The 12599-nt window shown below is 40.0% G+C and overlaps 1 protein-coding gene across 4 annotated transcripts in view; it reads right to left on the bottom strand.

Annotated features, from left to right (window-relative positions):
• Positions 1–12245, bottom strand: part of nmu (neuromedin U) — a 64667-nt gene extending 52422 nt beyond the window's left edge. For 3 of the 4 annotated variants that reach the window (XM_038791159.1, XM_038791158.1, XM_038791162.1), the window contains exons 1-4: positions 12083–12245; positions 7558–7616; positions 1319–1366; positions 877–936 (exon numbers count right to left, since the gene is read on the bottom strand). In XM_038791159.1, the coding sequence (XP_038647087.1) occupies positions 877–936; positions 1319–1366; positions 7558–7616; positions 12083–12209 (294 nt within the window). In that variant the 5' untranslated portion in view covers positions 12210–12245. The remainder of the gene's footprint in view (positions 1–876; positions 937–1318; positions 1367–7557; positions 7617–12082) is intronic. The other variant, XM_038791161.1, reaches the window with a different exon arrangement.
• Between the last annotated feature and the right edge of the window lie 354 nt (positions 12246–12599).

The raw sequence follows: 12599 nt of genomic DNA, 5'->3' as shown, positions 1-12599 counted from the left end.
CTCTCTCTCGTCAATTTTAAGAAAAATACTATGGGGATCACTGTACTTTTCACTGAAGTTCACCAGGCTCCAATTAATGGAGCATATAGAACTGGGGCTGACTGTGCATCCAAGCATGGTGGGCATTTTAGTGTTCACAAGGTTTATTAAGCCCTTATGTTTAATTATAATCCAGCCTGATTCCCGTAATGGAGTTGGAGACCATAAGGAACAGATCATTACTCATTGCTTACTATAAACAGGTACTGCAGAGGCCGCCCTGTGGAAAACCTGTAATTCAAAAAAGTGCAACATTACGTGTCTCTGATCTTCTACTAGTTTACACACTGCTCAATATTCGGGACTCAAAAAATCCATTTTCCTGCAGAGCAATGGGTCTTTCTTCTCAATATCCATCCCATAAAGGGCGAGATAATGAATCAAACATCCATCTAAGTTGTCAATTTTCATTTCCTGAAATATCTACTGTTTTATATTCCACCCTTGAGAACTTGTCAATATGCCAGAGCAATGTACCAGGAGCAATATTTTAATATTGTAATGAGATGATATTGCATTTTAATGCAAGGCCAGCTTATTTGATTACAGCTGTATACCACACCCTCGCAGCAGTGATCTTATTATTGCCCCCACCTCTGTTTTATTTTGTTTTAAAAGGGAATCAATGAGTTTGTCCTTTAAATCAGAAAGCAACATTCTAAAACAAATGGGTCTGCAAATATTGGCGGTGCAATTTGAGAGAGAAGCGTAATTATGTCAATCCATATTTCTAGCTTGTAACTTTTTTACATTTAAATCACCCGTAGAGCTAATGGCAAACTTAGTGAGCTAAAATTCCAAACATTTCCTGCTTCACTGATGTAAATAAACAATTACCTGAGGCTGCTGCAGAATCATCAGGGCCATATAACACAGCTCTTCAAGTGTACTGGATGGCTGGAAAAGCAAAACATAAATTTCCTCAGAAACTGCTCCTTAGAATCCCTACGATTCATAGGGAGGCCATTTGACCCATTGAGTCTGCACAGACACTCCAAAAGAGCACTCTATCTTTGCCCACTCCCCACAACCCGCACATTGATCATGGCTAATCCACTCAAACTGCACTTCTTTGGATTGTGAGAGAAACTGGAGCTCCCGGAAGATAACCACGCACAAACAGTGAGAATGTGCAAAATCCACAGTCACCCAAGGTCGGAATTGAACCCAGGTCCCTACTGCTGTGAAACAGCAGTGCTAACCACTGTGCTACCATGCCACCCTATAACTCTTTACAAGTATGCGGACAGTATAATTAGACTGACATATAGGTTCTCACCTGTGGCTGAGGAACTGCAGAAAGAAAGGAAGAACACAGGCCGTCTATCTAAAAACAAACAATTCAGAAATTAGCATCAGAAGGTGAAGAATCTTTCTCTTGGAAGCTTGACTGAATTCAGATCAACAATTAGAAGACATGAACTGTGAATTTCGAAAAGAGAAATGGAGTGAAGTCACTCTGATCTATGCAAAGTTAACATTTATTGAAGCAATTACTTTATACAGTATCACAACAAATATTCTTAAATATTTATATCTGATACATGAATTTCTAAAAGTGAAATGGAGTGAAGTCACTCTGACCTACGCAAAGTCAGACAGCAAATATTTTTAATCATTTATTTCTGATACGGCATGGACTAAATTAGTCTCAACATTAAATTAACGAAAAATATTCTGGTAATAAAAATAAGAGATCCAAGGCAATAAAAATAAATATTTGGGGTGGCACGGTGGCATATTGGTTAGCACTGCTGCCTCACGGCACTAAGGACCTGGGTTCGATCCCGGCTCTGGGTCACTGTCCATGTGGAGTTTGCACATTCTTTCCATGTCTGCAAGGGTCTCACCCCTACAACCCAAAGATGTGTAGGGTAGGTTTATTGGCCACGCTAAATTGCCCCTTAATTGGAAAACAAAAATATTTGGGTATTCTAAATGTATCATTTTAAAAATTAAAAAAATACATTGAAATAAACAAACTAATTTAAATAGATTGTATTATTAATCAGACAAATGTGTAGACGAGCTCAGGTCGTGGTTGTGACTCTCACATTTTAATAATAAGTGGCATATTATGTGTACATACATTGCATTTTTTTTATTTCTTTCCTTCTTTAAAAATATTTTTTTATTCTCCTCCTTTTTCACATTTTCTCCCAAATTTACACCCACCAACAATAAACAATAATCAGTAACGAATATAATGTCAATCCCCATATCAACAACAACAATTACATCCTCCCACCAACCCCCAAACATCAGCCCGCATGTTAACATGAACAAATCACAAAAAGTAATTAGGAATCACCCATACACACCTTAACACATACATCCCCCCCCCCCCACCCAACAACTCTTCCAACCCACCCCCCTAATATTCGATGTTATCCAATTCTTGAAAGTGCATAATAAATAATGCCCATGAATTGTAGAACCCCTCCATCCGTCTCCTCAGTTCAAACTTAACCTTCTCAAGAGTTAAGAATTCCAACAGGTCCCCCCACCACGCCAGGGCACAGGGTGGAGAGGCTGCTCTCCAACCTATCAGGATCCGCCTTTGGGCGATCAACGAGGCGAAGGCTACAACATCTGCCTCCGCGCTCGTTTCCAACCCCGGCTGGTTCGACACCCCGAATATGGCCTCCCAAGAGCCCAGGTCCAGTTTCACGTGCACCAACTTGGAAATTACCCTAAAAACCTCCTTCCAGTACTCCTCTAGCTTTGGACAGGACCAAAACACATGAACGTGATTTATGGGGGCCCCCCCGCAACATTCACACACATCGTCTACCCCCTCAAAGAGCCAGTTCATCCTTGCCCTCGTGAGGTATGCTCTATATATCATCTTCAGCTGTATCAGCCCCAACCTCACGCACGAGGTGGAGGCATTCACTCTCTGGAGTACCTCACACCAGAACCCCTCCTCCATACCCTCTCCAAACTCTTCCTCACACTTTGCTTTAATCCCTTCCAGTGGTGCCTTCTCCTCTTCCAAAATAGCTGCGTAAACCGCTGACACTACCCCCTTCTCCAGTCCCCCTGTCTTCAGCACCTCCTGCAGCACTGTGAAGGCCGGCTCCACCGGGAAGCTCTGTATCTCCTTCCTGGCAAAATCTCAAACCTGCATGTATGTAAACATTTCCCCCTGCTCCAGCCCATACTTCGCTTCCAGCTCCATCAATCCTGCAAACAGGACCCCATATTATGGACTTTGATATGTGGTATAAGAGATTGGAACTGTTTAACCTTGAAATCCCGAAGCCCTCTAACTGAAATTCAAGTTAATAATAATAATAATAATAATAATAACCTTTTATTATCACAAGTATGAAGTTACTGTGAAAAGCCCCTAATCGCCACATTCCGGCCCCTGTTCAGGTAAGCTGGTACAGGAATTGAACCCATGCTGCTGGCCTTGTTCTGCATCACAAACCAGCTGTGTAGCCCACTGAACTAAACCAGCCTTGGTTGGATTGTGAATTATTATTGCGAATTACTGGATTGTGAATTGATATTGCATATTAGAAAAGACTGCCTATTAGATCAAGTGGCTGCTGCTATAAAATAAAATTTGGGAAAGCAGTAATTCCCAGCGGTTTTCCTATTAAAAGCATGAATTTCTGTAGTGGTGAAGAAAAGGAGAGCACTGTGGTTGCCCAATTTCAAGATTGCCAAAATGTCAAACCCAGGCACGGACATGGGGCTACTGTTAGATGGTCTGAAGATAGGTCCACTTTTAACCCGATTGTAAATAGAGACAAAAACATGGGCCTGGTTGCCAACTGTAGGCATTTGAACCCAAGATATTATGGGAAATAATTATTTATGTTATTGGTGAAATTCCAACATCATGATTTAATGAATTGTCCCACTGCGAATGAATGAAATAACCCATGAAACATATAATTCTGACACTGAGAATGATGAAGATGACTGCCATGAAGGAATTATGAATCTGGTGATGCAGATGGCGACATAGTGGTTAGCACTGCTACCTCATAGCACCAGGGATTCAATTCCAACCTTGGGTGACTGTCTGTGTGGGGTTTGTACTTTCTCCCCGTGTCTGCATGGGATTCCTCCGGGTGCTCCGGAGTACTCCCATAGTCTAAAGACGTGCAGGTTTGGTGGATTGGCCATGCTAAATTGCCTCTTAGAGTCCAACAGTTAGGTGGGTTATGGAGATTGGTGAGGGTGGGGGCTCTTTCGGAGGTTTGGTGCAGACTCGATGGGCCAACTGCTTCTGCGCTGTGGGGATTCAATGACGCATCGTGTGCACCGCATACTCCTATATAGTGGGGCAGAACCAGAGGGACAAAATATGATAGATCACAAGTTAGATATTGAAAAATATTTAAATCAAATTGTGATAAACAGGAAGGGGCTATATGGTCCAGAGGTCAGTTATCCAAAATTGGCTCCCGTATTTCATATTATCTAAAAGGATGGGATAACTGGAGGAATGCAACGATTGCGGGACGGGCTGGAAAGTCTACTGGGAAATATAAGAACTGAAATGAAAAAATGAAAATCGCTTATTGTCACGAGTAGGCTTCAAATGAAGTTACTGTGAAAAGCCCCTAGTCGCCACATTCCGGCGCCTGTCCGGGGAGGCTGGCACGGGAACTGGCTGAATGTCCAGGATAATGCACTAACAGTGAAGGCCATGGACTGAAGAAGGGAATACAAGAATGGAAAATAAGGAAGTGTAGCCCAAACTAATGGGTCGGATGATGAATCCCGGGTGAGAACACTTTCAGGTGCGGTGGATAGGGCCTCAGATCGGGTGTACATGGGATCTAACAGTAGGAGGCCGTTAAGACTTCAACAGCCAAGAAGAGGTCACAGCTTGACTCGACAAAATAGTAGAGTGGTGGATGTTGAACTATTACAACAAAGGAGCAGAGCAGGAGTCCTCATGACCGAGAGGGTTTGTCATGGCTAACAAGCTATACGGGAGGCTAAAAATGAGTTGGATAGAAGGGGGGGGGGAGGAGAACTGGGCACACAGACAAGGCTGGATACAAGCTTTGATGTTCTTCAACCGAGTACTATAATGAAACAACCCAAGATCCAGGACATCTTGTGGGTGAACAAAACATTTAAAACAAGTTGGAGGAGTGTGTGCTGAAGTTTACGTTTTTGGGTGACCCTAAGAATATAAAATTGATTGTGTTCAGTGATGGCTTTCACATAAACCTTGTACATGAGGTTTCAAGTACAGCGGGTTTTATAATATTTCTGTGCACGAAAATGGGAAATGTCCATTGGCTTGGAAGCCAAAAAAAATAAGACGAGCAGTAAAGAGCACCCAGACTGCGGACTCTCACAGCTGTCATGGCATTCTTTTTATAAGAATCATAAGGGAAAATGATGCGGGAATGACAAATAATATGTTCCAATTCAAAAAAGAGCCGGTGCAGACTCGATGGGCCGAATGGCCTCCTTCTGCACTGTAAATTCTATGAACTCTATGAACTCTATAAATATAGCATTATACTGACAATTGATCCCTTTGGGATATCATACACACCACAACGAATGTAAGTGAAAAAAGGTTATGAATTCATATTGTCAATCCAAAACAAATGGTGAGGGAAAAGGAAATCTCTAAGTTCCAATGAGTTGATAGTAGCCATGAATCGTCAGATTGTTTCACCAAAAGAAATGCCTGTAGTGTAAAATTAATGGGGGTATTAGAAGAGGGATGACTCAGGATTTAGTAAGGGCACGGGGAGTCCACACCGAGTAAGATTAAAGGATTTTGGTTTATTTACAATTGTTATCCAAATCCCAGTAGATCCCGACCGGGTCTCTCCACGGTCAGTGTCTTACCGGCTGACCTTTTATAGATCGCTGAATTGAGTTCTCCTGTTACTCAGCAGGGGGAGCTCATACTCCGCGAAAACCACAGAGAAGATAATCATTCCCACCCCGTAAGTCCAGTGAGGGATATGACACAAGATGTCAGTTTTTAAATGTGTAACTTATTTCTCCATCTTCAGTTTTGTTTCTCTGAACTTGTTATATTTTTTCCTTTTTTTTAGAAAAAGAAGGGAATCTGTTAAAGTTGGAATTGTGCTGCAATAGATGGCATACTTTAAATTAGTAATTGAGAGCAGCTGTCCCCAATTGGGTTAGAACTTTATTATACGAGTAGAAAACTATTTCCTGTTGGAGGTGAGGAAAATAATGAGTCTGTACCTTAAGACAGGTTTATTTCTAAGACTACAGAGTAAATGCACAAACTATTCCAATTCTCCCCTGACATCATGTGACTACTTTTAATAATAATAATCTTTCTTATCACAAGTAGGCTTACACTAACACTGCAATGAAGTTACTGGGTCACTGTCTGTGCGGAGCCTGCACGTTCTCCCCATGTCTGCGTGGATTTCCTCCGGGTGCTCTGTTTTCCTCCCACAAGTCCCGAAAGACGTGCTGTTAGGTAATTTGGACATTCAGAATTCTCCCTTTGTATACCCGAACAGGCACCGGAATGTGGCAACTTGGGGATTTTCGCAGTAACTTCAGTGCAGTATTAATGTAAGCCTACTTGTGACAATAAAGATTATTATTAAAAGTAGTCACATGGTGTCAGGGGAACATTGGAATAGTTTGTGCATTTACTCTGTAGTCTTAGAAATAAACCTGTCTTAAGGTACAGGCTAGCATCGGGGGGGGGGGGGGGGGGGGGAATCGGGAGAGAATAGGGAACCGTGTGATATAAGGAATCTCCAGTGAGATTGCTTTTTCCAATTTGCCCCGCCCCTTTCCGGTGACATAACCGGGTTCAATGTCCACAAAGGACCAGAAACTTATTTTAATGGGTTTTAATAAATTCAAATATTGTCAGCCAGCCCCATCACCACGTGATTTCCCCCCTCCTCATTGAATATTCAAAGCTAGCCAACGTGCTGGTACTGCCACGGTGCCAACCTGTGACAGTGAACGGGCCCTTGTGGGTGCCCCATGACAGGGGGGGCTCCATTTATGTGTGGTGGGGGAAGAGCGGACAGTGAGGGGGGGGGGCATGCAAACATGGGGGGAGCAGGCACAGTGGGGAGGGGGCGATACTTCCATGGTGGTGGTGGGTGGTGGAAGTGTTCAATGTTCGTGCAGGGAAGTGGGGAGCTTGTTGATTGTCTAGGTTGGAGGGGGGTGGGGAGGATGTTAAACAGTGCTGATCTGGGCACCGATCTCTATTGAGTGGGGTGCCGGCTATGTCAGGCTGCCAGAGTGACGCTGTAAAGTCCACCCATTTATTCTTTTCTCTCAGAGAGGGTCAAGATGTGGAAAGAAAACTGGTGTGTGCAACTTGAGTGCTACACACCAGTTTTCAGTCTGAGTCTGACACTTCGAACAAATATGGTAAGATTCACCATTGCAGTTTTCACTTCCTGCAGTGTGACTCATAACGTGTTTTTTTCCTTCCTTGATTTATCCTTTTTAATAACAAAAAAGGCCTGGTTTTAGTCGGTTTATTTTACTCAAATACAATTTGGCTACAGTTACCTCACTCCATAGACGTAACTCCTGTTCTACTGGAAACCTATGTGGTGATGCAGGAACACCTGTGAAATAAATTAGACATTAGACATTGTCTACCAACGTATCGGAAATTTATCCTACCTTGAGCTAGAAAATAGCTTGCAAATGCTAACACAACAAAAATCTATAACTTGTTTACAACTAGTTTTCCACGCTTATTTTTGAAGGATAGAGGGATAATTTTGACTTTGTGTGATAGTGTAAAACAGGCAACAGCAAATCTCATCAATAGAAATAAAAGTCAGGAGAGATGCAGAAGGGTTGCTGATTCGCTATCACCCTATTTACATGGTCACACAAAATCAAAATTACCCCAGTACTTATTCTGCATCTTGCTATTGTTTCTCGATAATTTCAAAAACAACATCTTGCATTTCAAGAATTTTGAAAGTAGTAAAACATGGCAAAACACTTTGTAGGTACATAAACAAATAGAAATTGATAGAGTAAAAAAAAAGACATTAGGGCACTTGACAAAGAGCTTGAATGAAGAGTTGAGAGGTAGAGAGACAAATATGGTTTCGGGAAATTTCATTTTTCTGTTCATGCAATTTATTCTCTGGAGAACTCTATCAAATTAAAACAAACATTTTGTATGTCATGACTGAAATTGTTACCCACAGGACTTAAACTCTGGATAAGTGGCCATTTATAAAATAGATCACAATTTAATTTTCCGTCTGCTTATCGTGATGACTACATTTACCAACATTTTAATTTGTTCTGTTTCGTGAACAGAGAATGAACTGTTTGAAATTTTGAATTCAAAGTTCTGTATTTATAAAGCATTGTGATTCATTTTTCAATGAAGATACTCTGATTTTTCTATTAGAGATTGATAATTTACATCTATTCTTGGTTACCAAATGAGGCTTGATTACCAATAGTGCGATATTAGTTTCAAGAAATAGGTGAGTTCGACAAATCTGAACCATCAGAATGCTTTTTGCATTTAAACAGAGATAACTTTGGGTTTGCTTTTCTGGAAATAATCCTCTGGAAATATTGAGAGTATTGGATATTGTGACCACATCTCTCAGTGTGAGAACTTTTGACTTTTATTACCAGAATATTATAGTGTGCTTGTAGCGAAAAATAGTCTGGCCACAAATTAATTTATGTCATACTGGAAACACTGAGTTCAAAATTGTCACTAATGCATGTTTGCTTCCGAGTCTTTTGACTCAGTATGTTCTCCATACTATAGCCACCCTTTATAAGGTATTGCCTCTCCTCTAACCTAAGGTATTTTGTTGCTACATGGTGCCCCACCTCACCACCTGACGCGAAGTGACAGGTTCAATTCAGAATTTCTTCATATTGAAATCTAGTGTTAGGGGTACCTGATTTTCTTTTCCTGGTTATCTGCCAACAATTTGTCACAAAATATGAATTACAAAAATAGCCTTATTTTGTCATTTAAAATCAAAACCAAGAATCAGATTTTAGTTAGGATAAATATATGAAATATAGTTCATTCTCAAAACATTTAGTAACGAGGTTTCACACAGATGAAAAAAAAATCTTTCACTGAAACTAAGTGAAAAATTGTTCCTCTCCAAAGCATCTGGTATATCTAACAAATTAATTTAATAAAGCATATTGTACTAAGCAATCATAACCAAGATTTTTTTAATGATATTTGATATTGTAAAAATATATCAGTCATTTTTCAAACAAGATAAAATGAAAAGACCTCTTTGCTGTGCACTAAATGATTATATAATGAATTTATATTGATTTATTGTTTATTAACGAATAGTACCAAATATGTATTATTGGCTTCCTAGTAATCATTAAGAACCATTTTAGGTCTTGAGATATTGTAGTAATTAATTAAGCTTGCCTTTCGCCTTCAATTTCAATTGGTGCAGCAAAATAACCACCAAGAATGTCCTCAGTACTGCTCCACTACACTGTTGTATTGTCATAGAATGTGTAGTACAATTGGGGTTTTCAATGCAGTTCTGACAAAGTTAAATTGGCTGAATGCATGTAGTTCAGAGAAAATTTCCACATTATTTTACTTCTTTCAAATATGTGTTTCATGCTTTAGTTAAGAAACGTTACTTTAAAAAAGTACCCCATTCATTGTTTTAAATGGTAACTATTTCTCTCAGCCCTTTAATGTTTTTGCAACTGTTTAGTGCATGTGACATTATCTACGCTATTGTTTCCTAAAGAGAAAAAAATGAAATGATAATCGCTTATTGTCACAAGTAGGCTTCAAATGAAGTTACTGTGAAAAGCCCCTTGTCGCCACATTCCGGTGCCTGTTCAGGAGATGATCCACTAAATAGTTCTTAATTATAATATATCTTTAAAAGCTCATTTGTTACACTATTACTGAATATTTGGACATATATTAAATCAAAACGTTTCCTGTGCAATTGACTTTATGCTTCAAATTGAATTTTGTCTGATATTCAATTCAATTTAATTAAAGAATAAATTAATTTGAAACATACTCACTTTACTAGCACAACAATAAAAGCACAGGTGTAAAAATAACAGCTTATCTCTATTTGCTGTGTGCCATTTAAAACAGAAGAAAATATTTATTTCCATTTTATTTGAAAAGATTTATACGATCATCTCAGATCTCTAATAATATCAATGATCAAATAGAACTGCAAAATATAATTAATATTTATGTACAATAGTTGGGTGGCACAGTGGTTAGCACTGCTGCCTCACAGTGCCAAGGAACACGGGTTCAATTCCAACCTCGAGTGACTGTATGTGTGGGGTTTGCACATTCTCCCTGTGTCAGCGTGGGTTTCCTCCGGGTGCTCTGGTTTCCTTCTACAGTCCAAAGATGTGAAGTTTAGGTGGATTGGCCATTCTAAATTGTCACTTAGCGCCCAAAGATTAGATGAGATAATAGGGCATGTGACTGGGCCTAGGTAGGGTGCATTTTCACAGGGTCAGTATAGACTCGATGGGCCGAACTGCAGGGGTTCTATGAAACTGCAATTCCCTTTTTCCACTTTAATTGGTTATTTATTTATATTTTTACTTCAGCCTCGACAATGTTTACATAAAATCAGCAATATATTAAAACATTTTGTATACTTCTAAAAGCACTTTATCTCAATAATGCCAATATTTAAATGTTACTGTACGATGCAGAAGTATAGTCAATTTGCTTCTGTACATCACAACTCACACCAGTATTTAAATAATATACCAGTGGACTCATTAGACTCTAAGCATGGGAGCAGAGGGGAATAACTGTTAATATCGTAATAAACACATTTTTGTTTCCTAATTTTAAACAAAGCTCAGTTAATTTTTAAAAAACTTACTTATTGTCTCAACCCACATACTCCTCAGGAGATACAGCCTTAAGAATGGCTATTTACAATTCCCCCCCACCTTTTCTTGTTCATAATAAAACAGGACTTTAATCTATGGAAGATTTGAATCAATGGATTTGGATAAAGTGAATACTTTTTTCTTCTGTGAAGCAAATATGGAAGCTGCAATGTCGCTATCCTCAGATTACAATTGGTCACACTGAGCTTTTGCTCCAATAACCAACCTCATTCATTTCCCAAGAGCTAATTTCATTCAGACTCTATGGAAGGTGAAAGCCCATCTTACCATGGCATTTTTCACAGGTAAGTAATTGGGATACCATAAAGAAATGCCACTGCTCCCCCAGTATACTTTGAAGTCTAAGAACTGTAAGTGAAGTTGCAATGTTCTCTTTACATATCTGTTTCTGTAAGCTCCGGACAGGCTGGGGTGAAAGACGACCACATGATGAGTAAGATAATTTAGTATTTGAGCTCTAATATATACCAAACGAATACTAATTTCTACTGCTTGAACAGCTAAGTATCAGAACACGGATTTTCTTTTTTGTTTAGCTGTTGTACTAGCTGTACTTTTTCACTTGGAAAACGCTCCATTTAACAGCTAAGACACTGCAGCCTAACAGATGCCTTGCCCACCCAGAGACGTGGAAAGTCTCTCAATCGGGATGATAAAAAGGTTTTCCCTTGATTTCCAGTATTAGCTCTTTCATCCAAATCTTGAAAACTAGCTCAATTTTTAACTGACGCAATGCACTTCTCCCTTTTTTCCCCCCTATAAATTGTCTACTCTGCAGAGACCTCAGAGAGTACAGTCAGCGTGAACAATATCACACCATTTATGTCCAAAAGTGATATTCACATCAACAAATCAAAAGTTTCCGACAAAACTTACCATGGGAAGGAGACAGCGGAGAATAAGGATAATAGCCATGCTTCAAATGATTCACCGAAAGGTGAGGAAAAACGATAAAATAAAAAGAAACCACACAGAAAATGACGGGAAGATTTAAAAAAAAAACACGGTGAAATTAAATGTAGTGAAACTCGAGTTTAAAATGAGTTGAAGAAACATTTGAATGAGGGGAGGGGGAGAGAAAGGCAATGCTGACACAAATGTAACCAAAAGCAACAAAGGAAGGCGGGGAGATTGAAAGCAACATTCGTACCTTGTGAGAAGCAACACCGGGACAGCAGTAATAGTGTGAGTGCGAGGATGCAGTGAGAGTGCTTCATGGCGATGGTGTTCGGAGCTCTTTCTCCTCCTCGATACTGACACAGGTTGGAGCTCAGCATGGTTGGTCCACACGGTCTCAGCTCGGATACTTGTGGATGTTCACTGCTGTGTGTCTGCACTCTTAAACCACCCCTTCGATCCCGCACGTCAGCATCGACAGGATCAAACGTCATGTATCCTGCCCTCGGGACAGGGTGAAACAGACCATGTGCTGTCAGCTCCCACTCAAAACAACATCTTCAGTCAGCCCACCTTTCATGATTTCCAATCCAAAGCAAAAACTATAGCCCTTTGCCCCAAGCGTTCAATCGACAGGGGTACACTAGATGAGTTAATCCTGGAGGTAGGGGAGGTTTCATCTCATTCAAAATCCATCCAACTTGCACAGAATTAAAATCTGACTTGCAATTCTGCTCAAGTTACTAAAATGTGTAGTCCGGATGGCCAGG

This window comes from Scyliorhinus canicula, chromosome 3 (assembly GCF_902713615.1).
Source record: "Scyliorhinus canicula chromosome 3, sScyCan1.1, whole genome shotgun sequence".
Taxonomy (NCBI): Eukaryota; Metazoa; Chordata; class Chondrichthyes; order Carcharhiniformes; family Scyliorhinidae; genus Scyliorhinus; species Scyliorhinus canicula.
This window is presented reverse-complemented; position numbering and strand designations above follow the sequence as displayed.